The 27,814-nt window shown below is 45.4% G+C and overlaps 1 protein-coding gene across 1 annotated transcript; it reads left to right on the plus strand.

The window, feature by feature from the left end:
- Positions 1-1,067: 1,067 nt before the first annotated feature.
- rnd2 (Rho family GTPase 2) lies at positions 1,068-27,814 on the plus strand. Its single transcript, XM_041956170.1, has 5 exons — positions 1,068-1,322; positions 1,803-1,890; positions 22,049-22,158; positions 24,437-24,571; positions 26,748-27,814. The coding sequence occupies exons 1-5, from the start codon at positions 1,221-1,223 to the stop codon at positions 27,015-27,017; spliced, it is 705 nt and encodes a 234-aa protein (XP_041812104.1). The 5' UTR covers positions 1,068-1,220; the 3' UTR covers positions 27,018-27,814.

The raw sequence follows: 27,814 nt of genomic DNA on the forward strand, positions 1-27,814 counted from the left end.
TCGGTCTTCAGGGGACAAAAGATGACTCAACAGCGCTACCTGTCCTGGCACGTGGTGCCGCGTCATTTAATTATCTCATTCATAAAAGCAGTAACTCCTCAGCGGGACCCTCCCAAGGAAAACCAGCTGAAGGCAACAGCCCAGTCATGTCCAGCTCCTTCATCTGATGGACTGTTTCATCTGTGCACGCTGCATTTATTGGATCGCCATTAAGAGGTCATGTTGGCACTGCATCAAGAGGCGGAGTGTTTATGCTGCTTTCCCATCGGTGAAGGGAAATAAAATGAAATAAATGGTCAGTAAGTGATTACCGGACACCACGATTAACAACTAAATAATGATAAAAGGGGAAAACATGCACACTGTTCAGTGAATGCGTCCAACCTCAGAGCCCCAGAAATCCACCAAGTGAAGTAAAGTCAAGCTTTGCATGCAGATACATGCAGTGACTGCTGGCCAACAAGCAGACTAATAATCTATCACAAATAAGAGAAACTGAAATATAAGATCCGTCTCAATTGGCTCTAAAAGCTCTTGTGATGGAAGCCCTTGGAGTGCTTTACCCTTTATAGTCTTATTACACTGATATTATGGATCTGATGTTAACGTAGGGGATAAGATATTAAGTGTGCCAAGAACTCTTTATTATGTCACCATCTTATATTTGAAGCTCCAGGAGGCCTGTTTTAATATTATTTGCAGGGACCCAGTAAGAGGCAGTCAGATGAAATTCTAATGTTCTCAAATATAAAGTTTCCCAGCCCGTGCGTCACACACTGTGGACGCATAAACTCTGTGGTTCTCGCTAGTTTAGTAATATCATTGAGATATTAAAAGGGAACCAAAACAAACAGGGTAATGTCCCCATAAACAATTCTACCGACAGACGCGTTATTTCCCATAAGAGCAGCCTATCCAGCCGGTTGAGTGATGGGATTCATACGTGAATATTAGGAAGGCGTGGCCAGTAATCAAAGTGCCAGTTTCCAGAGGAGGGCTGTGCGCGTCCTTCCTCTGGTTTTGGTAGCAGACCAGTCAGACAGAGTCTGTCAGCGGGACCTGAGAGCTGCGCGCAGGACAGGAGGAGCTGGAGAAAGCGCACCGGCTCGGCGCATGTATCTGCTCGTTTTTCTTTCCCGTCTGCGATTCCGCTGCGCCTCGTATCGGATGCTGGATGCAATCCATCCCCGCGTCAACAACACACCTCTGACGGACAAACCATGGACAGTCTAGGCAGCCGCTGTAAGATTGTGGTGGTCGGGGACACGCAGTGTGGGAAAACGGCGCTCCTGCACGTTTTTGCCAAGGACTGCTACCCAGAGGTGGGTCCACCAAAACTCTGAACTTAGTCCTTAATTTGAGGTGAAATTAGAGTGAGGGTCATTAGAATGTAAGACTGAACAGCTCAACTTCAGCACTTGTTCAGCAGGTTACATCCACCTGCTTACAGACAGTTTGAAGAGGGAGGGAAAGCGCTGGTGGAGAGGGAAGTGGAATGCATGCCTGTAAAATGACTAGAATACTCCTGTGATGTCTGAATGGACTTTTATTGTGTTTGCAGCACTGCCCATAAAACTTTAAGGCGTTGTCTTCATCTGCTGTAACATGACTGCAGTTCTAAAACATCCCCAAAAGGGATTTACAGCACCAGCTTGAAATGAAATGAAATGTCTTTGTCTGCTGCATCATTTCAGATCTGATATTCCTATTAGCCCCCCCCCCCCTGAAGTCAGTGGCTGTGCAAACACTTTCTCATCATGTGCCTCTTAATTGGAAAACTAAAATCCGTCCTTTCTTTTCAGAACTACGTCCCCACAGTGTTTGAAAACTACACGGCCAGCTTCGAGATAGACAAGCACCGGATTGAGCTGAATATGTGGGACACGTCAGGTAAGAGTTTCACATCTCTCTCTGCACCGTCTCCTAACGGCTGACACCGCATCAATCCACTCCCAGCCCGACCATGATGCCTGTCCCTGGCTGCGACCGTGGGAGGACAGCCTCCAGCTCCCCTCTCCACCCTCTCCGGCAGTCATCCCTTTGACAGATTGCTTTGACCTTGCCAACTTCATATGGATGTCTTTTGTTTTTAGTTGTTTTTTTTTAGCTCAGGGGATCTGCTATTTATGCTTGTTGTCTTTGCTAGAAACTTCGGTGCCAGCCATGCCTCTCGGTGCCTTGTGTTTGCATTCCTGGCTGTGCTGTCCACTGTGTGTGGCTGTCTCTTCCCATGCTCTGGCCCGAGGTCAGGCGACTGTGGGGGGAGAAAGGAGTGTGGGCGTGGATAATTGAGACAGGATGTGCCTGAAGGGAGCAGTAACTGCCCTAACTGTTCACGAGTTTTCATCAGAGTTTGACCGATGCAGCGTTCTGCTGACATATCGGCTAATACTGGGACAGATTCCTGACATGTTTGACAGTCAACTCTGATATTAAATTGTATTTCCTTTGCAAATTCTGTTCAGCAATTTGTTGAAGAATCAATAACATAAAGAGAGTAATTTCTGCTGAGTTTGCACAGCTGGCCACCTCACCTCCCTCCCTTAACCCTGAAAGAAATTCATTCATCGTGCTATTTTCAGATTCATCCATCAAGGTTTCAGCTGAAAGTTTTAGTGACTTGCAGTCCTGTAAATGTTGATTCAGGAGCTTTTCCGCCCAGAGTAAAGTTCTCCAGGCGTTAAAAATGTCAACTGTAAACACGCTGCTATGCTCAGAGTAACTGCCGCCGGTGACGTCAGTGTCAAACATTGTTGTTCCACAGAAATAAGTCTGTCAGCAGCGCTGCGCCATCAGAAGGCGACTTTCTCAGAAAACAAATCATCCTCCATTTGTCTGGTCAATGGCTTTTTATGTGATTCCTTGCTGGGGAAGTAGATTTGGTCGCCAGGCAGCCAGCCGCATCAGTGAGACTCCTGCATGGAAAGCCACGCTCTACTTTCATCCCAGTTGTGTCGGCGTGGAGGGATTAGCCGCTCTGAGCTACCCTGAGATCTGCGTCTCATCATGGTCTTCTCAGGCCAGAGGCTGCTGTCAGCTAGCTGACCGGTGACGTGGCCAGGCAGAGGGCCGAATGCGGGACCCTCTCAGGGGGAATTCCTTCTTTTACCATAAACATTCCCAAACCGAAAACGATCTTCCGGGCGAGATGATGGGAGTGTTTTCATGTTGCACGGTCACTGAGTGAAAGAATGTTGTTTGTCCTTGGGCCTCATGGTGACCGGGGGAGTAAATCTGCTTGAGCCTGTCAGTCAGGGGTCGGGGTCCTCTGGGGCCCCGGGGCCACAACTCAGAAGAGTTTCTTATCTCTTGGCTGTAAGAGTCTAATGATGTAGTGGGAATGTTTTGCTTCTGTCCATCTTTTAAACCCTAAACCACCTTTGGCAGTGTTAGTCTTTAATCTTCAGCCAGGAGCCGCCCACCCCACAACAAACATGACGTCACCCAACCCACAGGGTGTGTGTGTGTGTGTGTGTGGAAGCATGTGTGCTTCTGTGTGCGTTCAGAGGTCCTTGTGTGGCTGTGCCATTATTCACTGATTCACAGCAAACACAGATGTTCATATTTTCTCTCAACAAGAAAAATAATTGGCTCACACTTGGATGAAAAAGGCTTTCATCTGAAGAAAATAGCATGTCTCCCCCCGTTCCTCTTTTAGAGTGTGAGTTTTTTTATTGCTTCACCTCTCTCCTCCTTCAGCTTTTCTCTCATGTACACTAGCAGCAGCGGCGGCGGCGGCACCAGTTTAGTGGCCGGGCTTTTAGACACACTCGCACCATCATTTCATCATTTCTAACAGAGGCATCTCAGACTGAAATCAGTTTATTCCAGTGGAATCGCTGCAATCTGTGGATTTGCTGGTGGATGTGAAGTAAATGTGTGACGTGCTTTCTTATCTTTGCTGGCGCAGAATGAAACTTCAGCAAACTTTGACCTGGGAATTCACTCTGCAGGCCACTTGCAAACCGTCGTGACAGTGCTGACCTATTAGGGAACCAGAAAGTCCAAAATGGAGGGACGAATCGTGGCGTGCCAAGAGAGATTTTCCTCTTTGTGCCCACTTTGCCTTTCACAAAACTCGGCACAACATCACAGAGCTTCCTGAACCTGCCATGAGCTACGTGCAGATGAAGCTGCAGTCACCACGTTCTGGAGACTGCAGCCTGCAGGACAGCTTCATTTCGACCTGACATTTGCTTCACTCAGTCCTGCACTTGCTCTTCCGAAGCCACAACCTCCACCACCCCAGATATACAGCTGTTTTTTTTTTTAAACAGCTAAGCTTTCAGCCTCTTCACATAAAGTATTGTCTGCCTTTTAATTGCTGGTGAAGTCTGCCTGCTGTGGTCTGGCTGTGTTCACAAAACATTATTGATCGCCATCCGAGGCAGGCCTATTTAAACAGCTTGCGTCTCGCCTGGTTCGCATTTCTCCGCCGTGGTTAGATGTGTATTGCCATTAAAAATGCTCTCAGCATTCGTTGTTGTAGCATACAAGTCGGCCATTGATTAGTTTGGTCCACAAGGTCTAGTCCGTGCAGGATGGGTGAGAACAGGGGTGAGGTGTTTATCTAATTGAGGTCATTACTGAGTGTAAATCTGTATGTGTGCATGTTTGTGTCGCAGCTCTAAATGAATGGGTATTTTAAGAAGCATTAAACAAAAAAACATGCAGGTCGTGGAACCAGAGGGCAACTTTCAGCTGTGCTTTGTATTCTGCCCCGCGTTCACCTCCCGACCATCTGGAGAATTAAATCAATTAGAAAGTGATTGAATGGAATTCCAATGAGGAAAAACACTATATCTGAGTACATATGTGTGTATTTATGTTGCACGAGTGAGCGGCCACACGGTGATAGATGCTGTTTCGCCATCGCATGTGTGGCTTAATTGACTTTTAAAGCAGCCCGAGCTGTAAAGTAGTCAAAATGTCAATGTGGCTTGGTGATAACTTGTCTGAGGGCCATTCATGATTACTGTCAAAGCCCATGGGGCCCATTGGTAGTCAGCCAGTCTGGGTTTTCTTACCAAGCCTGAGGCCTTAATGCACTTTTCCTCTTTTCCCAATATGGTGAGGGTGCCTGGGAAACATTCCCTCCAGCTTTGGCCTCTGACTAATACCCCACTAAAAATTGTGCATGCTGTTTCTTACAAGTCCAAGTCATGACGACCCGGGTTTCCCCAAACTTCCTCCAGCAGCATGTTCACGTCTCTGTCTGTTTCCCTCTCTAATGCCTGACCTGATTCTCACTGGAACGCTTACATTCTGTTCAGTCACGCTGGAGTGTGCTTTCAAGTGGCAATCCACGGGAATCTTGTTTTTCTTTCGTCTTTTGCTGACATCTTTGCTGCTAATCGCTCATGCTGCAGCGTTTTTTTTCCACCGTACTTCCCAGAATCTCTTGTCATTCGAAGCGCGTGCCAATCACTTTCATCCTGAGGAGTTCTGTCGAGTTTCTGAGCTCGATCAGCGATGTTGGCTATCGCTTCCCATTGCATCCGCCCAATTCTTCCTCTATTTATTTCCAAACAAAGCTCTGTTTCTGTTGCTGGGAACATGAAACGCATCACTTGCTGTGCAGTGGAGGATTTTTCCTGCAATAGACCTGCCTGACACCGGGTGTTCACAACAACAAATACAAAAGCTTTCACGAACCGGCTGCAGTTTGAAGCACCATTGTGCCGCACAGTCAGCGACGGAGAGCAGAAAAACATGTATTCATCCGAAAATGCCACAGATTCTTAAACCAAATAACCACTCACATGAGAGCCAGAGCCGTTTTTCTCTAATGAGGCTTCCTCTGTTAAAGCCGTGTTTCATGTTTATTTGATGGCTCATTTCTCATAACAAAGCCGTCACATGTTTTCACAGTCAGATGTGTGACTGTTTTCAACTTGAAAGTCGAGAAGCTGCGAGCGTGTAACGCCACTCCTAGCAGCAGCGTTCACTGCGAGTCACAGTCTGGCTGTCTCCCTCCCCTCATACCGACTGTCCAACATTCCTGGTGTCTTTATGCTCTTTAAACTCCACATTCTCAGCGCGCTGGACCGGTCGGGCATCCAGAGGCCTGTGAAAACACGCTGAGTACAGTGGGCTCTCTGTTCCTCAACATTTTCCGCTTGATTAATCTTTAATAGAGAATGAGTGAGCTACAACCACAGCGCAGAGCAGAAATAAAACACACAAACCCTCCCTCTGCCCCTCAAACCTACAGCTCACTGGAGCCTGAGGATGCTCAGGAAGCGCTATCAGACCTGAGTAGCGAGCATGCTGATCACAGGACATAACATTATCTGCTTTTGGCTGTTATAGTTGGTCTGTGTTCCCCCTTGAATCACCGCTGTAAAGTTAGACTCAATGCTAAGTGATTAAAAACAAAAACAATTCTCATGTTCCTTCTCTTTTCTCTCGCAGTTTGAGAATGAGATGCCGTTGCAGCCTGCCGGGAAGGCAGCTGTGCTACCGCAGACAGTAAATATACTGTACCTTTTGTTTATTTTTGTCAGCATCCTGAAGGGAGGATGACGACACCCTTTCAACAGTTAGCCTGAATGCATGCAAGGAGCCTAAGCCCTGACAGTAGTTCCTACTCTTTGCCTCACCAGCCCAGGGCAATAACTGCCTAAATGAAACCTGTTTTGATGATGCATAACAGGCTGGAAGGCACTCCCCTGCACTGGGGGAGAACGCCTGCATGACAGTTTCGGGTAATGAGTAAACAGAAGATAGCGCAAGCGTGGTGAAATACTGTAACTTAAAATAGCTGTTTGTACACCCCTAATTAAACAAACAGACACTAAACTGAAGAAGATTGGAAAGTGTCTCCTTACCAGTTCATCCTCACATGTAATGTAACAGTAATGGTGCTTTTATTTCATCGATAAGTCTATAAAATGTGAGAAATTAGTTGAAAATGACAAGCACATTTTCTCAGAGCCTGAGGTGGCATCTTTAAATTGCTTTTTTTTTTTAATGACCAACAGCCCAAAACCAAAAAAACATTCACTTTCCAATAATATGAGCAAGAATAAAGCATTTTGGACAAAGACAACTCTGAAATTGGCATTTTTGCTTGATAAATGGCTTCAAAACTGAATAATTTTCTCTTTATTTTCTTATTTATTTATTAATTAGTTAACAGTCTCAGCACATGTTCTTATAGTTCTTATTTCTACAGTTATTACCCCACCATTATAGTACCACAGAGGACACATGGATGTATTCTGAAGCGTTTTCGTGCCTCATGTTTCACATAATCACATTTTTTCTGATAGTGACGAAGGTGCTGTTTTTAGCGATGTGGCTCAAGAGATGGAGGGTCAGACCGCCACTTTGGTCCAGACTGAAATACCACAGCTGCTGGGTGGATTGCTGTAGCATTTTGTACAGATATTCATGAACCCTAATGACTTTCGGTGATCCTTTGGCTTTTCCTCTAGCGCCACCATCAGGCTGACATTTAGCTCGGAGTGCTGCAGCGGCCTCTCACACCCACTTGCATGGCTGCGGAGTCTGACTCATGAAGCATGAACAGGCACGTCAGGTGGAACATGTGTTTGTTAAAGAAACCCACTGTTCAGTTTTAATGACGTTTTCAGCTCGGTGGCTGAAGTGTGAGCGCAGAGTACAGTCTGTAATAATGTTGTTCGGATTGTGACTGCCGTGTAGGATCTTTGCAAGGGTTGGAAATAAACTTGGGCCTTTGTGCTGGATCTTGGACAGACGGGGTGCCGCTCTGCCCTCTGGGGTTTTATGAGCCGGACAGAAGAATCTCAGAGCATATATTCCGGCTCCTCCTTGACTCTCATCCCCCTTGGCTGCAGGTTTGGGATGAGCCTGCAGCCTCTCTGGCAGCCTGAATTTGATAATCCCAGGGATTACAGTTAATGGTTGAAGCCCACAAGGATGTTTTACATAGTAGAAATCCACCGGCAGGCGCTGCGTGTGGTGAAGTGGATGTGCAGCCTTTGTGTGCCACTGTACTGAAAATTGTGCTTACCATTTAATAGCTGAGGATTTTAGTGACTGATCACGCCCATGACCATTAATAATGAGCCCAGAAATGTAGAAAAAAAACTTCCTTTGATTGATTGTAATTATTTGAATTCACTCACTACTGTTTGAATTCACCTGCTAATGCATGCAAATAACTCCAAATAAGAAAAAAAATGTAAATTTAGAGACCATTTGCTGTACTTAAGTGGCTGCTGAGATGCTCTTGAGAGCCTTAAATGTCCACGTTCTTCATTAAACAATAGCTAAAATGCATTTTGCAGCTCATTAAATAAAATTGCTCCATAGCCACACACGAATGCATCTAAGACGTCATCAACAGGAATACAGATGCACCTTGTAGTGTAAATAACTATAATTAGTTTGGCATTCTAAGAACAAATCCTGTCTGTGCTCCCTTCTTTTTGCACATGGTCTCCAGCTCTAAAAAGTCTTGAATAACGACGGTCTCATGCGCAGTGCTGCACTTCATTGCACCCTGCATCTCTGAGTGGGTTTGTGTGACATTATGGAAACTCTGGAGGGCAGCCGGCGGTCCTGGCTGCCGGGCTGGATGTCTTGGTTCCCGAGCAGGCAAGCAGCTGTGCTCCATCCCTGGAGCTCAGCACTCCGTGAATCATATTCTTAGACTATTACACAAAAGGTCAACAAGCTGAAGCGGAAATGGCTCCCCATATGTTACAGTAGCTGTAAGAGAAGATGAGGGAGCAACGAAAACTAGAGGAAAATAATTGTTCGGATGCAGAAGAACGTAACGTATCTTCCCTGGAGGTGCATTGTCACTTATCCTTTTTTTCTCCTCGCTATTTATTTATTCCCTCATTTCTTCCTCTTGCCTCATTGATGTTCTCCATCTCTGATAGCCTATTAGTCAAGGCGGCTGCTGAACCGCGCCACGTTGAGGTCACCAGCAGTCAGTAGCTGTGTTAAGCAGAAGTGCTGTGTGAAAGCCAGCCAGGCACAGTGACAGGAACACACAGGCTGTAATTACCCCGCAGAATATCTGCTGTCCTCAGTGACACAGTGAAACACACGCACTCGCACAGAGACTTATGCTCAAGCACAGAAGTGTAGGACGCCGCCTGCACCACGCTAGCATTTAGCAAACACTGTGCCTCTTTTTGCATGCATGCAAAACGTCCTGACCATCCTACATATCCATCCGCCCGTAAACACTAAAAGACTTCTCGGATGCCCCAGAGGACGCAGCTTCCTCGTCCCTCTGATCTCTTATCTCTGTCAGAGGAGCCTGTGACCATGGATACAGCTGTGAGCTGAGAGCCACCACACACTCCTTCACCACATCTCAGCCCCCGTGCACTGTCAGCTTAATGCTGAGCACCAGGCAAAAGTGTATAATCTGCTTAAGTAGCATGTTCGCTGCTTAACAGCACTGCACGCTGCTGATAGGCTGCATATGACTTTTACTTGCGTTAATGTGCCAATGGAATAATCAAAGTGATAAGTTATTAGGGAGTGAACATTAACCGGACAGAATTAAAGGGAGTCTTTTTGGTTCAGTACATTGTGAGGAAACAGAGCACTCAAGGCTTTTGATGGGCTCACACTGACTCAGATTACAAGCCCTGTCTTAAGCCTCGCCGCGCCGAGCTGCTAACCGAGGAGGACGTTATAATGACTGACGTAGAATAAAAGGATAAAATGAAGATGTAAAGCTGTTTTGTTGGCGAGCATGTAAGGCGACGGGCAAACAAAGGGGCAGATAAGAGAATAAATTGTAATTAGCAGTAGGAACACAAAGTGATGACATTGCTGCCATTATTGAATATTATCTGATATAATTACCATGTTGTGACCTGATAGAGCTGAGATTTGTTTTGAAAAGATCACTCAGGATACAGAGAAAAGCAAAACAACACACCAAGTGTTCATGCAGAAGTTAGCATACATGTACATCACGTTCATACCATATCGGCCATGTTATCTTATATACAGGAGGGATTCACGTATATGTAGTTTATTCTTGTTGATTAACTTTTTTTTTGTTGTAAATTTAACTTTGAAATCCAAACTTAACTTTAAAACTAAACTAAAGCTTAACTTTAATTGTGGCGTCTAGCAAAGCTTTTGTAAGTGACAGCTGATGCAAGGATCAAAGCATTAGTTTAGTACAAACTCACGGTGTAGCATACAGTACGTGTTATCGTTCAAAGATACTGCTTCGATATTCATCAGCAGTCTTATTGATTAGCAGCACACTGATATTTGGCATTGTGTAAACCTCTTAAAGTTTTACTGCAAACTTCTTCACGCACTATAGTTCCTAATTTTGGTGTCTACAAACCCCTGAGGGAAATTTCTTGCTCTTTAGCTGCTAAATGCTGCACTTTGTTTGTCTGCCGCTTGATGGGTTTTTAGAGGTTTTTCTCCGAGAAACAGCTGCGGGCTGCAGCCCAGAACGACGCCATGAGAGAGGCGAGAGTGAACCAAAGCTGTGGGTCGGACTGCTAAACAATGAAACTCATTATATATCTCCCTGAAGCTGAGGGGAGCTGCAGACTCAGGTGATAACTCTCACTATGAGTGACCTCTATCCCATTTGGTGCATTGTTTTCATTTGATGTATTGTTGTGATAAAATTTCTGTTTCTAGCTGCTTTAACAAACTTATCTGATTGGTCTCCAGTTGCAAAACAGAGCGATGATCAAACAGATAAGACAAGCACGCATGTATACATGTGTGTGGTCATGTGTGTTACCGGGGGGGGGTTAGTGTATGGGAATTCCAACAGCTCCGACCCCTGACCCCTCCTATTGTTTCACAGCTGACCAGAGGCGTAATGGGGGCTGATGAGGGGCGCTGGGGTGGGAGCCGGGGGACAATAAGGCTGGAAAGCGGAGCAGCTGCCTCAACCAATAGGCAGCCAGATTGGGGGAGTGAGAGGTTGAAGCGAGTAGAAGCATGGGAGGCGTGGGGGTGCTGCCCTTAGTGCGTGTTATAAGAGCAGCAAGTGTTCCCTGGATTGAAAATTGGGAAAGGCGACAGAAGGAGTAGACAGAAGGAGAGCGGTACATCTGTGCTTTTCCCACCCCCACCCACTCACCCACCCACCCTTCCAGGCTTTTTGTTTTGAGTAAGTTTTGTTGGTGGAGCCCCCAGGACATGACCCACTCTGGTCCTCGGGGACGCAGACACAAAAACGCCAACTGTGTCGCCACTGCAGCTCTCTTGCTACACGCTAAACACGGAGCTACATATGGCGACATGAATAATCCTGTGGAGGGTTTAATGTTTTGTTTTTGTCTATTGTATGAAGAGGTGGAGGAAGCACGCTTTAATTGTGCAACCTCTGCCTTCATTGACCTGAAGTAACATGATCTATGGCACAATGCAAAGGAGTAGGAAGTTATTGATCCTGAATGGAGTTGCTTCAAGGGCACGTGGACCCGACCATGAACTGGGAGCTTCCTAACTTGAATTTTTAGGTTTGTTTTCTAATAAATAGTCTAAAAGCTAACAACCGACCTGACCTGGACACGGCTTCTATTTTACTGTGATAGTCTCTTCTGTACTTTACTGTCGCTCTATTTGCATAATTTAGTGAAGAGGCTCCTGCACAGATGCACACAGGCCAATGAGCCAAGGCAAAATAATTTCCCCTTATAAATATTCAAATGGAGGCAAACTTCTTCTTCTTCATTCTAAATTCATGCACACACAACAAATGACAACCCTGCTTGAAAGCACTTAATTCTGTGTGTGACCCTGTTTGCTTCTGTTTGGACATCGCTGATTTGGCTCGTTTTAAATTCGCCGGTCAAACAACACTGGATGCAGCGATGCTTTATTGTTCTTGATCGATATTTATGCAGATTTTAATTCAGTGTGTCATAACAGCATTCAGATTAGATTAAATGTGGAACACAGTTTTCAGCAGGCCAGTAACTGTAATGTAATCACTGAAAACAAAGCATCAGAAGTGTTACGTGCAGTGGTGGAATGTAACTAAATACATGTACTCAATTACTATTCTTAAGTACAAGTTTGAGCTACTTTTACTATACTTGAGTATTTCCATTCTATGCTACTTCATATCTTATTCCAGTACATTTACTTGACAGATTTAGACACTCGTGACTTACGACCGACAATTCAACCAATAAATTTTGATGTATTTTTATAGATTAAGGTATGACAGTATATGAAGTAGCTCCACCTTAACCGGCTGCAACATGCTTACACATTAATGCATCAATAATCACAATCCAATCTTTTATCATAGTATTCTAAATGGGTACTTTAAAGTATATTTTGATTGTAATACTTTTAGTACTTTTACATAAGATTTTGGATGCAGGACTTTTACTTGTAACACATTTAAATTCACACTGAAATACAGTTACTTTTTACTTGAGTTAAAGATCTGACTAATGGTAATGTGATTACAATAATACATCATATTGCTGTGGCAGCGTTCATGTGTTTGGAACATTGGCTTTAACAAGAGAAGAGACACAAACTAATGCACCCTGGCACTGAACCAGGCATTTGTTCTTGTTCATCATCGGCGGCAGCAGCAGCAGCGGTGGATGCCTCAGTCATCCAGTCAGACAGGAAACCCACCCAGGGAAGTGTGTCTCTGTGTGTTTTCCCCCAGTCCACTCCCTCTATCGAGTGCGAGGGAACCCGATGCAGTGCCAGCTTTGATCAGCCCACTTCAAACAGCCACGCTGACTGGTTCTGCTGCTCCCAAAGCTAGCGATCAGTCCCTCTGGCCCCCCACCTCCACAGGAGCAAAACCCTCTCAGCATCCGTCTGCAGCCCATCCGAGCGTAAGGGGATATAGGGAGAGAGGCCTTCTTTCACCTCCACCCGCCACCCCCCCTCCCGCCACCTGCACCCTGCTCACACACACTCGACAGATCCCATCATTTATGGATGACTTTATTTATAAACAAGATCCAATGTGCTCTCTTTCTTGCCGCCGCTGCTTTTGTGGAAGTGAAATTGCTCTTGAAGTAGTGCCATGTCTCCCTGTTGGCCTCCCTGGGGGGTAGCAGAGTGGGCTGGGGGATAGATAGCACCGTGATAGGGATGTGTTTGGATGGTTATGCACTTGAGGTAGTGGAGTCGATGGAGCAGAGGATGTCCTTTTCCACTCACAGGTTTTGCTTTCATACGCCGGCGTAGCTGCCGTCTGAATGTTCTCACTCCTGCTTTCATATCAGACAGACAGCCGTGGACAGAGAGGCCGCAGTTGGTGTTATTAAGTTTTAATGAAAATCTTCGAGCGGGAGTATAAGTTTCGAAGAGCATGAGATTGAAAGATGTGTAGGAGTGGAAATGAAGAATGTGATCTCTGCTGTTTTACAGGTGAAAGAGATGAATTTGAATGCTGCGTGTGTGTGTGTGTGTGTATGGGAGGGGGTGTGATGGTCTTTGAGGAGGACTGGGAGCTTTTCATAGCAGAATTCATTATCAAAGTCAAAGAGTCAGAGTGGACATCTAATGTTGGCAGGAAACGTTTTGGCATGTTGTCAAAAACTGTTCAATACAATACTCAATGCAGCTTCAATTTATTTTTAATTATTAGCCTTCTTATCCAATGGAAGTGCTTTTAATAAGCTCAGAAAATCACTACAGTTTTAGCTGAACGTTTTCACACCACTGAGTTTAAAAATGTGGTTAATTGAGAATTGATTACAGCAACTATGTGCACATCTTGGGTTGAATTTTGTGTGTGCGTAATTAGCACACAATGCAATTGTCCAGCAGACTAGGGTTTGTGTTGCATTGCATTGTGGGAAAAGTTGAACGAGCCCTCTGCATCAGCACGCTGGACACTGAAATGAATGAGGGGATTATAATGCTCATAGAAAAGTCTACACAGAAAAACTATAAATGTAGGTATGTGGTTATGCAGGTAAGATGGCACAACTATCAACATGACGTGCACACTGCAGCAATCAGTGCTTTACTTCACTAAATCACTATTTTGCTTGTGCAAGCGAACATGGGGTATACTGCAAATGCTGGCCTCCTTTCAGGGAGAGTCCTGAAGGCCGATCTGATCAACTTTTAAAGGAGTGAAACTGGATATTCCAACCAGCCTCATTTCTTTAAAGAATGCACCTTCCCCCTCTAAAAATCTCCTGTTTTTATGTGTTCAAGTTGAGCAACCAAACAAAAATAATAAAGCGTTGGAGATATGGGAACCAGCTGGGGTCAAACACTGACTGGTTTGAGTGGGGAAAGAGGTTGTGCAAAGAGAGAATAATCTCGTAGTCAGCATCTGGCGCTCTTTAACTAACCCTTGTCTGTTTTTCTTAAAAACTGTGTTATTTGGTGGATCTTGTCCAAACAGTGTGCTGCTGCTGCTGCTGCTGCTGCTGCTTTGACGAGACTCAACGGTTGTGGTGTGAGAGACGCAGAGCTTGATGAAACACAGAAAAAGGTTGTGCGTGTGCTCCCTGTACTCAGCCAGCAGTCGTTCGCAGCTACTTGACTCCCTCACACAAACAAACGCTGGGTCGTGTTTGTGTTGTAACGTCTAAACACACGAGCATATCCGAGGAGTTAAGAGTGTCACAATGCAGACTGCCAAATCTCAAACATTTAAAGGAGAAATGATTGGTGTTTTTTCTTTAACGCAGGACAGGGAGTATGTGGATCGACGGGGGAAGTGAGCGACAAAAGAAGCGTAGTGATCTTTAGAAGCAGAGCGCAGCACGATTAGAGCCAGATCAAACAAGGGGAGATGAAATGCATAGCTATATCTCTGTGTGTGTGTGATCATGAAAGAGGGGCTGGGGGAGACGAGGACCTCAGAGCGGACACACTACATCTCCATGCCCCCGGGGCGAGCAGGAGGCAGACAGTAATGCTGCTCTGTACCCGGCCTGTGCTGTCAGCGCGGTGGCCAGCTCTGCTTTTCAACCTGTGATTGGACAACAGACACAGGCATTAACTCCTTGGCAGCTGAGCTCAGAGCAGATCAGTGGAAGGTGCTCGACGCCCTTCAAAGGCTGCACTTCCTCCAGAGGGAGAGCGCAGGGGGCTTTGATCAATATCCCTTGTGTGAAGGCTGCAGACATGGAAGGTTAATGGCCATTTAACCCAGTGTCACCTCCACTGTCCCGGCTGTGTGCTAATGCCTTTGAAAACTTGACACAGCCATCTCTATTACACATCAACAGCCTTATCTGTGTGTGTGGTATATACACTCACGTAGCCTATAGGTCAAACTGCAGATATAAGCCCCAGTCCAGAGTGTAGGCCAGCTGAGGTTACTTCATCACAGCCTTTTTAGTGATTTTTCACTCACAGATGCATTGCCTCTAGCTTTTTTATTTATGGCCTTGCACAAAATCTGGCTAGCATTTCATTTGATGGTGTAATATGAAAGTCGCTAAGCCCACCTTATCACTAGATTTGCCATCAAAATTTGCATTAATTTTTGAAATATTCGACCTTTAACTCTTTACACAAGTAAACAAAAGCAGGCTTCTCATTTCTAGCCGATGATGACTCTCGCTAGCAGATTTTGTAAGTGTAGCCATCAAATTTAAGCTCATGCTAATGCCAATGCTAAAACTACGTGAGTCAGCTGAGATGTCCATCCATTTCCATGTGACACATTTTAAAATGAGAACCATGTAAAAGGGTCTTTAATATGCACTGCATGCATGATATAATGCTACAAGACTGAAGCTAAAGCTAAAGCACCACAGGATGATATAATGTCACCTGAAACATTGCCTTTGGATGTAACGCCTGGCTAAGTCCAGCCTAAAACACGAGCAAACGTGTGAGGAATGGATTAAGCTTCGGCTTGATCTGCTGCTGACGCAAGCTGCAAACGTTAAGATCTCTGGCTAGTGTGTTTTAGGTTTTTCAAAGACTACAAAAGCGACACCCTCTGAACTCGTTAGATACCAAGTGAGGTCTTCTTAGAGCCTCGTGCACTGCATCAACATGTAGGATGTGCAAAGCTTGACAGGCCAGCAGATGCCTAGTTTCAGTCACTAAGCTATGATTGGACAGTTGCTGTTCGGAGGATGGGTCATGTCAGGTCAAGGAAGGATAAATTGCAATATCACCACCCACCTTCAAAATTTGAGACATGCAGTATAGAGCCTCTATCACTGATCAACATTTTGAAGTTACATCCTGCTGACCATCCTCGCTGAAGATTGGAAACATAATTGTTCCTTCAGAAAACTGAAAAATATTGGATATGAATGTGGAAGTCAATAAAAAAATCCATATACATATAAGAATCTATATCAGGGGTCGGGAACCTTTTTGGCTGAGAGAGCCATGAACACCACATATTTTTGAATGAAATTCCAGGAGAGCCATACAATATGTTTAAAACTAAAAATACAAGTAGGATATTTCGATGCAAATGCAGCATGGCGCAATGTGCCGCTTTATATTTGACCGCTTCATAGATGCAATTTTATCATTGCATATTAGACACACAGCAGAACCAGCTTTCTCCACAAAGGCAAATTCCTCTGTCCATTTCTGCTGAAAAGTACGATACTCGTCGTCTTTTTTTCTTTTAGCCATCTTCTCAGAAGCATGTCAAAAATTAGTTAGCTGACAGCGGGATTAACGACAAACTGTATTGCGCCCCTTTGCGCATGCGCACATCGACCGCTATTTTCGACAGCAAAATACGGCAGCCTCACTTAAACAGTGCCTGATCTGCGTTGCCTTTGTGATTGATGGATAGATAGATAAATAGATAGACACAACGACATGTATGTTTGCCACTTTCCCACTGAAATGACTGCGAACCGGCTTTCTAGTCACTGGCTTGCGGATTTGTCTGCGAGCCAGATGCGGCCGTCAAAAGAGCCACATCTGGCTCGCGAGCCATTGGTTCCCGACCCCTGATCTATATCATCCAATGAAGCCAAGAAATCTACATTTGTAATATCAAGTAATTCATGCTTTGTTTTTAGAAAAATGAAATAGATCCCTGCTGTGTTTCATGCTCTCGATTGTCCTCTGCCATCGGAGTCATGTGACTTTCTGGGAAGCTTTGCACATTGCATCATTTGCCCGTCTTTGCGTTTAATCGTCCGACATTTTGATAAAATGAAGCTGCATTACAATGCAATTATGTAAAACTGACCAAAACAAATGTAGGTTTTAGTCTGTCGGATGGGTTATACATCTCAAAGACCTGCCCATTAACTGATTATATGGAAATGAAAGGAAACCAGGGGCTGCCTGGAATAGTCTGCTTGCTTCTGGAAATGGTCAGCAAAAATATCATCTGTGCATTAAAACATGCAAACACACCGGTCGGGTCCTCAATATGTAGTCATTGATAGCCAGCTGATGAAGTCCTGAGTCCTCACTCGCATGGGGAACACTAGTTTTATGCCAAGCCTCCAGGAGCAAAACGTCTGCCAAGGTCAGTGGGTCCACATGTAGTAAACTGTATTGGATTGTGGATGCAGGACCGTAAAAGAAAGTTTTATTTCAACCTTGTATTCACATAGTAAAACGCATGCAGTGTTGATCAGACGAGTGGTGCACTGGGTCAAAGTAACTCCACCTCCTCTCGAAGGGTGTCTTGGCAGCAGTGTCTGTTTATCTCTGTTTGAGTAAGAACCTTGATTGAGGAGAAGCCATAAAGGTTCACAACACGGACCGGACCTTCAGCGATGAAAAGTCTGCTCAACCTCTAAAAGGATGGAGCACCAACACTCTTCTTCTCTCCTTTTACTCACCTCTTATCATCAATGCACCGGAGTCATTAGCCTCTGCGATCCCCTCGCTCTCTTGCTCACTTCTTCCTTACTTCCTTTCAGGGCCTCACAATGGAGCCATTTGCATCCCTCCAGGTTGCTACGATACTCGGCCACCCCAACTTGAAATGTTTTGGCTTTGCTTTGAAGGTGGATTTCAAGAGGAAAACAGCTGCAGGAGAAGAAAAAAGACGCAGTGTATGCGGCGCCGACTGTGTTGTGTTTCTAAGGTTGCGGCTAACTAAATCACACTAACTGTTTTCGTTTATTTGGTGGCATTCGAGAGGGTGTTTGCTTCCTTATACCCTGCCTTCGTTTGTGTGCATGGGTGTTTTTCAGAGTGCCTATATGGCCTAATGAGGCTGTTAGTTGCTGTTGACTCCACGCCATATGTGCTTTTCCCCTCACTCATAATGGTTTGCTTTTTAGCTGCGTCTGCAGCGAGCGTGCAACAAACAGAGAGAGAAAGAGAAAATTCCTGCTGTGAAGGTTCAGATTAATGCACTGAAGACGGGAAGGCTTTGTTAGATGCTGATGCACATTCAATTTCACAGGCTTCCTGAAGAATCTTCTCCATCAAACTGCACCATTTGTGTTTATCGTCGCGTTTACTTCACTGTTTGTACTCATGAAACGGAAACTCTCGCAGACGAGGATGAGCAGATAGAGAGCTGCTGTGTTTCAGACAGATTGTCCCAACGGGGTGGTCCAAGTGTCAGGGGACAGGAGGCATAAATGAAGTCATACCGCAAACCCTCAAGCCTTATTCCTGTACATTAGCGCTCCACTAAGTTCCTGTCCGCCTCAACATCCTCTGAGATATTTCTGGCCTTTGGTGAAGCTCGAGCGACGGTCGGTGAGGGATGCTTTCCTCCCACCTCTGTCACCTCTGCTCGGAGGAGGCTCCTGCTGCAGCGTGGCGTAGCGCTAATTAGCCCTGTGGAAATAAAGACAGAAATCCACTTTCTGCTGTGAGAGATCACCAGTGCTAAATCAGGCTAATGCTAATGCTTGAGGAGGAGGCTTTTTTTCAAGGCGTGTTTTATGCCTGTCCTTGGCACGGCGTGGCAGGGTCCCGCTCCTTGCCAGGCATGATGGTTTTTAGCGGTTTCTGCCAGGCTCGCCTCCCTCACCCCCATCGCCCCATCCATCTCATCCTGCCTCTGTCTGAAATTCAATTGACCTTTTGTTCCACCTCATAGTGAATGGGCACAGGCCACCTCCACCAATAGCCAACCCAGAGCTCTCATACCTCTTTATTTGATCTGTCCAGCCGCATCCAGTGCTTTCATTACCTGCCCAAACACCCACGGCACACCCACTCCTCCACAGCTACATCCTCTTTTATCTCTGGTCATGTCTCTTTGCTGGTAGGAGGAGGGGGGTAAGTGCATTTCAGGCAATGGAGGTGATATATTTTACAATGAGGAGGAAACTTTTTTCCTCCTGCCCCTCATGTTCTTGATCGTTGTGGTGATTGCCTTTTATTTGCGCCTGCTTGGCTTGTTTTAAACAGCACTTTTTCTCAGCTTCTCTCCCTCAGAGGACTTTTTTCTGACTTTGCGAAAGTGCTGAGGTAACTCCCCTGTCGCTCAGGGCAGAGGAGCTCTGAACTGCTGTGACAAGGCCTGTTGTGACCGTGACCTGCCAATCATTTTGATCATTTGGATTGACAAATTGATCCCAACGGCCTCGTTTCAGCCCCTAATTACACCTTAAGTCAAACAAGCGCCATTGTCTCAACTTTCCTTCATCTGACATCTCTTCCCCTTCATCTGGATTCTGCTTTAATTCCCCGGTTGCTTCTCTCATCATTGCATGCTTCTGCACCTTGCCCTCTCCCCGGCGTCAAAGTCATTAAATCTTTTCTGTCCCCTCTCCACCCCCACATGCTCTGTCTCTTTTCTTCTTCAGCTCTAACCTCGGTACAGGTCTGCTGCACTGTGATACATACTAAAGACCAACTTCAGCAGCTACAGCACCTCATGTGTGACCACTACCAATCAGAGCTCGCTGTCGTACAATGTGTGCTTTGCTGACTGTTGGACTTGGCATCCGTGTGATTGGGCCTTTTTTGTGTGTGTGTGTGTGAATGTGTGTGTGTGTGTGTGGGGGGTTGATAGTCCTGCTCTCTCAGCAGTACAAAACAGGAGCAATTTTGTGTTAATAAGACAAGGAGGGGACCATGAGTTCCTGATAATGTCCTGTAAGGTGTTGGCTGACATTTATTTTTTCTCTCTTTCTCCTGCAGTATGTTACACTAAATATGTGATTGCATTATATTTTTAAAGGCAGAGAAACAAGATTATCAAAAGTATTTGTATGAAAGTTTTTTTTTTTTTAATCTAAACTGCCTTTAGGCTTTTGCAGAGTTTAAAGGCACCACCTTGTAAAATTTTGTTGAGGGGGTCCTTCTTCTTTTTACATGCATCAAGCCCCTCAGAGCAGTGCCAGTCTGTGCAGTAATTTTGCAATAGTTACTACAGTAAAACACGCAATATGTGATGCACAGGGTCCCCCTGATCAGTCATTACAAAAGGATCTCCGGTAAGAACCAAAATCTGAGCCATTAGGGTCAATAAAAATGCAAAAAAAGTGCCAAAAATGCAGACAAGACTGGAGAACTTACAATATATGCAGTGAGCAGCTTTCATTGCAATCAATAGAACACCATTTTGTAGTATGGTATCCAGTTACTTAATGCATTCATGATACACACACCATGAGCAACGGTGTCATAGGCTACATACAGTATTTATGCTGACTGCAGAGGGCGGTGATGCATATTGACAGCAGTATCAATGCAGCAATAGAAGGAGAGAAGAAGAACACTGCAAGCCGGCATTAACAATGCATGTTGTAAAGCATTTTTTAAAAAGTCTTATGAGACAAGACAGGTCTTCAGAATATTTGTAAGCCCTTAATGGCAAAGTGCATTTTGGTGAGGAACAGAATGTAAACAAAACCGTTCCTCTGACTCGGAGGTGCAAAAAGCATCAATTTTTAATGTGCAGCCTGTTGCATTGTTCTCTGTGGGGAGGGAGGAGGTCACCATAGGACAGCTAGCTGAATGATGGGGGCTACAGGCCGCGTGCAGCTATTGTCATAGTCTCATTCCATCATTAACAAAGAGAACATAGTGATGCTAAAACAGGCTGTAGGGCCATTGTGCAGACTCCATTTACCCCACCAGACAAAGGCACGCTGCGTTTTACCCGGCTGACTGCCTATTGTGTCCGGTCTGGTATGAAGTGCGATAGCAGCAAGTTTAAAGATGATCTATAACTATCAGAATCAGTTTGTGTGATCTCAAGGGATTGGATGAAATATGTTTTTATACCACATCCATCCACAAATGTGATTCACACATTCATGCACATTTCTAACAGCTGAAAGTGTAAAAAGAGGTGATTTGTCACCAAACCTTTGGTATCCTTGACACTGAATTTGTGCTGTTGCTGTTGAACTGAAAGAGTTCAGGTCCGTACCAGCTCCCAGGGGTGGCAGGAGGGAGGGAGCCACAACCACAGCCACATTTCCCAGAAAGCCCAGATATTTTTACAAGCCTCCTAATGAGAGCTGCGCTGTGCAGGACCGTGTAACTGAGCGGCTTGTGAAAGTACAGAGGCACCACTCTGCCTTCAAATTTGATCAAGGTACAGAAATGAAAAGCGAGAGTGGGAAGAGGCGTGTGAGTGCATGTGGATCTCATACAGTCGGAAGAGAAATGGAAGATTTTAAAACAAGGGCCATTTGAAGGAGAGACGGGAAGAGGGATGAGTCGAGAGAATTAAGGGGCTCAACCTTTAGTTTGGCCTTTGTGCTGGCATTCGCTGTTGTTTCAAGATGATAATGGATTGTGTGCGCAAGTCCTAAGGTCCTCAACCCACTATAATTCACTTTTGTGCGTGCGTGTGTATGTGTGCTTCTCTCTGAGTAACTCCTCGACATTCCTCATGAAGCACTGTGATAAAGGGAGGCTGCGACTGTGTGGAAGCCCAAGAGACAAAGAAACATCAAATATGTGCACGCAAACTGTTATGATCATGACTCATTTGCATCTGCAGGGTGCATTCAAGCAGCAGCGTGTCCAAGTTCATGTCACATCCTCCGCTTTAATGGGTGATCCATGTATTAATGACCTTTAGGTCACCTTCCAGGGATGTGCAGTACTTTCTAATTGACAGAATAGGCCATATGGTTGGGATGAAGAACCTCATGGGGTTAAGTCGGTTAAAAACAAGTACACACAGGGATTTCTCAGAAGGCACCATGACCTTATGCCATATGTTATTGTGTTTCCACAGGTTCCTCTTATTACGATAATGTGAGGCCGCTGGCGTATCCTGATTCAGATGCAGTTCTCATCTGTTTCGACATCAGCCGCCCGGAGACTTTGGACAGTGTCATAAAGAAGGTCAGTGTTCTTTATTTCATCTCCTCCTCTCAACACTTTGGATCAGCATTTAATATCTGCTGTGACACTGAAGAAGTAAGCGGAAAAAATTCAGTTTCTCCTGATCAGCATCTTGTATCCACTCAGATTTCTGTGCCAGCAGCTTGCAGTTTCACGGCTCAACAATAGAGCAAATCAGCACAGAGGTTAGGGCCTCTCATTCCCTTTCCTCATCAAAACGTCCGTGGATGCTTGACCCCCGTCCCTTTGAGGAATGGAAGGTCAGAATGAAGAATGAGAGGAGAGGTTTTGCAGCCGGGTGGGTTCGAGAGGAACATCAGATACGCAAATTAGCCACACCAGCCATATCAAAGAAGCTGCTGCAGAGCCCGTTCAAGAGCACTAGAGTCGCTTTTCTGCAGGCATTTAATATTTAAAATCTGAGTTTTATGCAGAGCAGTTGGGCAGATGGTGGCAGTTAGCATTTGTAAGGTGGCCTGTAGTTCAGATGTTGTAATGCTGGAGTTGAGATTGGGGCGGTGCTGGCCAGGCGGGGTTGTGGTCATGGATGTGTTTTTACAGTTGTTGGCAATACCTATTGTGCATGTAGAGACACCCAACTTAACGGGTTTGTTTGCGTGCATGTGTGTCATGTAAAACAGGCCTGTGCCTGTTAGTGGTCTCTCGTCTTGAAGCCATGTGTGCGTGTTTGCCTTTGAACTGCACTCCATGTGGGCTGAAGACGGTTCCCACGGCTGGCCCGTTGACGCGTTTAGTGGTCTGAGGGGAGCTGCTTAAATGCCCGTGCAGACTTTGTAGATCTAACCCGAGACACCTTTTTTAACCCACAAATATCTCACAAGCCTCACTGCACTCTGTCAACAGGGGGAAGCAGAGGTGCTGTCAGGCCTTTGGTTTTCCCATGAATCCCTTGGCAGGGGGTTGCCGTGACCCCCGACCCCTAGCTGTCGCCCGGGTAATCTCTGAAACTCAGAGGCACATGGAAAACCTGTTGCACAATCACCATCCCAAATTAGACTCTTGACCTCTAGAAACAAGCGGGTCACAAAGGTTTCTGGATGACAGCTGGGGGGAGAGAGGGGGTTAAACAATCAAAGCTTTTGATTGGATGTTAGCGGCAGAATAGGGACGGGCTCGAAAGGTCAAAGGTTGCTTTCGACGTGAAGGATGAATGGACACCCTGACATTCTGCACACGGCATGTGGAATATTCCGGGGCCGTCGGCTGCTGTTGTGTATTTGCGTCGCAGGGAGGAGAGACTGTTGGTTCAGCTGAGTTTCAGAAGTGACATTTAATCTCAGGGTGATTTTAGAAGGAAGACTGCTCAACCTTTTCTGTACACAACCTGAAATAGATTTGTTGACGAGGGCTGCGGGAGGAAGGTATAACGGCACAAACCTGAACCAAGCTGGCATGTATGAATTTGTCATATTTCCACATGGAGCTTAAGCTAGTGTGATGATTTCATTTTACAGCGAACTGTGCACGGTACTTAGAGCTGAGACGATTACAACAACTAATCAATCAACAGTGACAAACATTCAGAAGCAATGTGATGGAATAGGAATTTAGGAAATTATCACTACTTTCTGACAATGTATTGACCATAAAACTAACTGATTAATGGAGAGAATAATTGAAAATAACTGTTAGTTGCAGCCCTGTTGTTACTATAGATGGATGAGTATATGTTTTATAGGACTGCAAACTTCTTTTAATTTGATGTATTATTTTTTGATTGATTCGTTAATTGTTTAGTCTATAAAATGACAGAACTCCCCAGAGCCCAAGGGGATGTCTTCAAATTGTTTTGCCCCGAACAAAAACCAAACATATTCAATTTGCATGAGAAACAACAGCAAGTGCTCCTCAATTTTTTCCTGATGAATGACTTAAACAATGAATATATTATAAATACAAGTTTTTATTTCATTCTCTGTTGATTGAGATGTAAAGTAAATGCTCCAGCGCTAATGTGTTATATTCCAAAATGAGAAGGAATTGACTTAATAGAGCTCTACTGCGAGCTCTATTAAGCTCACAGTAGAGTGGAAGTTGTAAAAAAAAGCACTTACAGACACTTTGACTCCTTAGCCGAACAAATGTCTTTTACTGAGAGAGCATTATTCTCCCCCAAGCTCAGGTATCCAGAATCAGAAAGCCAAAGGTCGCCACTGTATCTCCGTCGCTCACCAGGCGGCTCAGGCAGCTCTGCTCTCACGTTCGGCAGAGTCAGTGATGTATTACTGTGTTTCTCTGTCGATTCATGTCTCAACAGTGGCAAGGGGAGACGCAGGAGTTTTGTCCCAACGCCAAAGTGGTGCTGGTGGGCTGCAAGCTGGACATGAGGACGGATGTCAACACCCTGAGGGAACTGTCCAAGCAGCGCCTCATCCCTGTCACCCACGAGCAGGTGAGATGATGGATGCTTGGAAGAAAGGAGTGGGAAAAATAACGAGAGAAGGGGAGAAAGGCAGGTTTGAAAACAGCACTGGATGCAAAGGGGGGAATTAGAAAGCGATGCAGCGATTATATGCGATTTTTCCATGTTGGACCAGCAGTGGAATTGCCTCTCTGGTGAAGTCCCACGGGAAGGAAGTGCGAGAGAAGGCTCATGCAACACAATCAACCACCACAGAATAAGAGCTGTGCGAAGCCCCTCGGGGACATGTTGCTGGCGTTTTGACTGAAATTTTGCTGACAGGCGATGCACAGTGAGGTTGCACATGGCGAGGGCTGCGGAGGAGGCACAGGCGGCTAGCGGGGTTTATGTCTAGGGACATATTTTTCCCCTGAAATGAAATATTCATGCAGATTTAGGGATTTTCAAAACGCAGGATGAATAGGAGAACGGACATTGATAAATGAGGGAGCCCTTTTTATCGCACGCCGCCATGACCTCTAAGCCAAGGGGATGGGGAGGGGAGGGAGGGGATGATAAACTGTTCTGTAAATCTGTGAATTTTAATCAGCTTTCAGCGTGTTCATTTTGTGCTCTCCCGTGTTGGACATACAAAAAGTGGAGGGGCTTTTTCACCACCGCACAAAAGCCCTCAGAACAAAGGAGCCTTTTTTTTCCACTGCCGTCTGAGAGCTCGCTGGAGGCTAAAAGCACGCAGCCTCCAAAAAATCAGCAGCTGACGAAAAAAAACAAAAAACAGACAGTTCATGTAAATAAGATACACAAACAAAAGGCGGAGTGGCAAACCGCGGAGCTAATGTAAAATAGCTGGGGACCATTTGTGGCCAGGCCTGCATTAAGCCATTGTTTTGCTTCTTCTCAGTTTTCATCTGAGGCGACTACTGTTTGTCCCTCCAACATGCCCTGAAACGGTGTGGCGCACAGCGGATGCCAAAGCTGTGCACAATAAAGCATTTTGGTGCTCTAATCCAATATCCCGTGTTGTTATCCTGCCGTCGATCTTAAATTGAATTCCAACACAGCTGAGGAGTCGCCCGCGAAAGTGACCACGGGGTGAACTCTAGACATTTCCGCACTAATCTGTCTGAGATCCGATGGAGCTTTTTCCGCTTGTCACAGCGATCTCTACCTCGCCCCCCCCCCCCCAAATCTGCCATTCCACCTAATGAGGACTTCATTGCTTCTTAAATGTGGCTCAGTGCACAGCGGCGATAAAAATCAAACAACAAAGCTCTCTGTGTTGGACAGCGTGCGATTCGAGGGTCATGGGACACGCAGTCTCATCTGGTACGACCTTTGCACATGTTGATCCTGCGTGAATGTGGGCCAAAAATCTGATCGTGAAAGAGAACTGGACGGTAGCGAAGAGAGAGGCCGAGGGACTTTGAAATTAAATTTGTCTCTGATTTGATCTCAAGAAAACAATTTCCAGTCTTAATTAACTGGGTATATTGTAACATTACACAGGGGTGAGCTCTAAGTGACGGAGGACTGTAGTCTCTTCTCTCTAAATAGCTGCATAGACCATGTCAACACGGACCCAGTGGGCTCTGTTCCCACTCTCTTACCACACACTGAGGAGTCAGAGCATCTACATTATTCATGCCTAAGATGGAGGAGCTTCATTTGTCTCCAGACATGTTTAGACCACTGACATTCAGTCTACGGCTTAGATCGGACTCCTTGTCTCAGATCTGCTGCCTCTTCCAGGGACTTTAGTCTTCCACTGTTGACATGCAGTGCCTGCTCATGCTACGGTACAACGAGGTGGGATGGGATACATATTGTGAAACCTTGCTTTCTTTGTGAGCCGCTCATGCAGCACCTTGATGTGGAGTAAACTAATGTCTAACACCTCTAAAAATCTGAGGAAACAAGAGAAAAGATGTTGTTTTTTCACGCTCAGGAGTTCCACCAGAACAGAAGCAGAAACAAACAAAACTACAGAAAGAAGAAGAAGAAAACCGGCAACAGAAGTGTTTGGGAAGGTGCCAAAATGTCATACAAGAAGCATTTTGTGGCATCGTGGCGGTGCTGCATGTCGTCTCACCTTTCTGCTTTAATTTTTCTACTCAACATTTCGTTGCTTCTGTTTTAAAAAACGTGGTATAAACTAAGTGTGCATGCTCGCTAACCGTCTCCTGCTTTGCTTGTCTCCATCTTCCAGGGCAGCACGATAGCTCGACAGATTGCGGCGGTGGCCTACGTTGAGTGCACCTCCAAGGTTTCAGAGAACAGCGTTCGGGACGTGTTCCACGTCACCACGGTGGCGTCGGTGAGGCGGCCGTACAAGCCGCAGCTAAAGCGCAGCAGCTCCCGCAGAGGCCTGAAGCGAGTCTCGCAGCTCCCCTTGCCTCCCCTGCCGGGTCGGACTGAGCAAATGGACCAAGCCCCGGCCATGAGGAAGGACCGGGCCAAGAGCTGTGTGCTCATGTAGAGACCCAGTATTAAAGATATATATATATATGTATATACATAAACACAGAAATATATAACAGAGGAGGTCTATTTATTGTTTTTTGTTGTTTTCCTCGTATCTTCATTTTTTGCACTGCAGAGGAGTGATGAAAAAAAAACACTGCGCTGTGGAAAGAAATGCTTTGGATTTTTCTTTTCTTTTTTCTTTTATTGCGTGTGTGCATATTTTCTAAGCTGTTTACATATTTGTGTTGTTTTGAAATGATGACAAATTGGACTAACCCTCTGGATATGAGGAAGCTGTGATAGTGGAAGTGCCGTCTAGTCCCGGGTATTAAAGAGGAATTAATTTCCTGAAAGCGCTCTAATAAGAGGATGGAGCCGAGGCGGTGGCGAGAGTGAAGAGCATGCGAGGAGAACCATGTTGAAGCAGGACATCGGGGGATGAAGAGCGTTCAAAGACAGTGCTGCTCAGCGAACATGAGGACTGATTGTCCAGCCGCGCTGCCTCAGGTTGCTTCCTGTTGCCATATTTGAGAGGAAAGCAAGTATGTACAGTGATGCTGAAAAGGGATTCTAGTGATGCGATGACTGATGGCTCAAACCAAACATTAGGAGCTAAAAATGACATTTTGTAACACTGAAATATTGTGGAGGTGTGTGTGAGCATTACTACCACAAGTGCATTTTAGAAAAGTCACTCCATATCTGATTTTATTTTGCTCATTTAACACTGTTTTTCTCATCAGCTCCAGCTGTGTCCGTTTGATTCATGCTGTTGTCACTATTTTAAAGATGTTTCTTTGTGGAAAATAA

Source organism: Chelmon rostratus, chromosome 17 (assembly GCF_017976325.1).
Source record: "Chelmon rostratus isolate fCheRos1 chromosome 17, fCheRos1.pri, whole genome shotgun sequence".
In the NCBI taxonomy this organism is placed as follows: domain Eukaryota; kingdom Metazoa; phylum Chordata; class Actinopteri; order Chaetodontiformes; family Chaetodontidae; genus Chelmon; species Chelmon rostratus.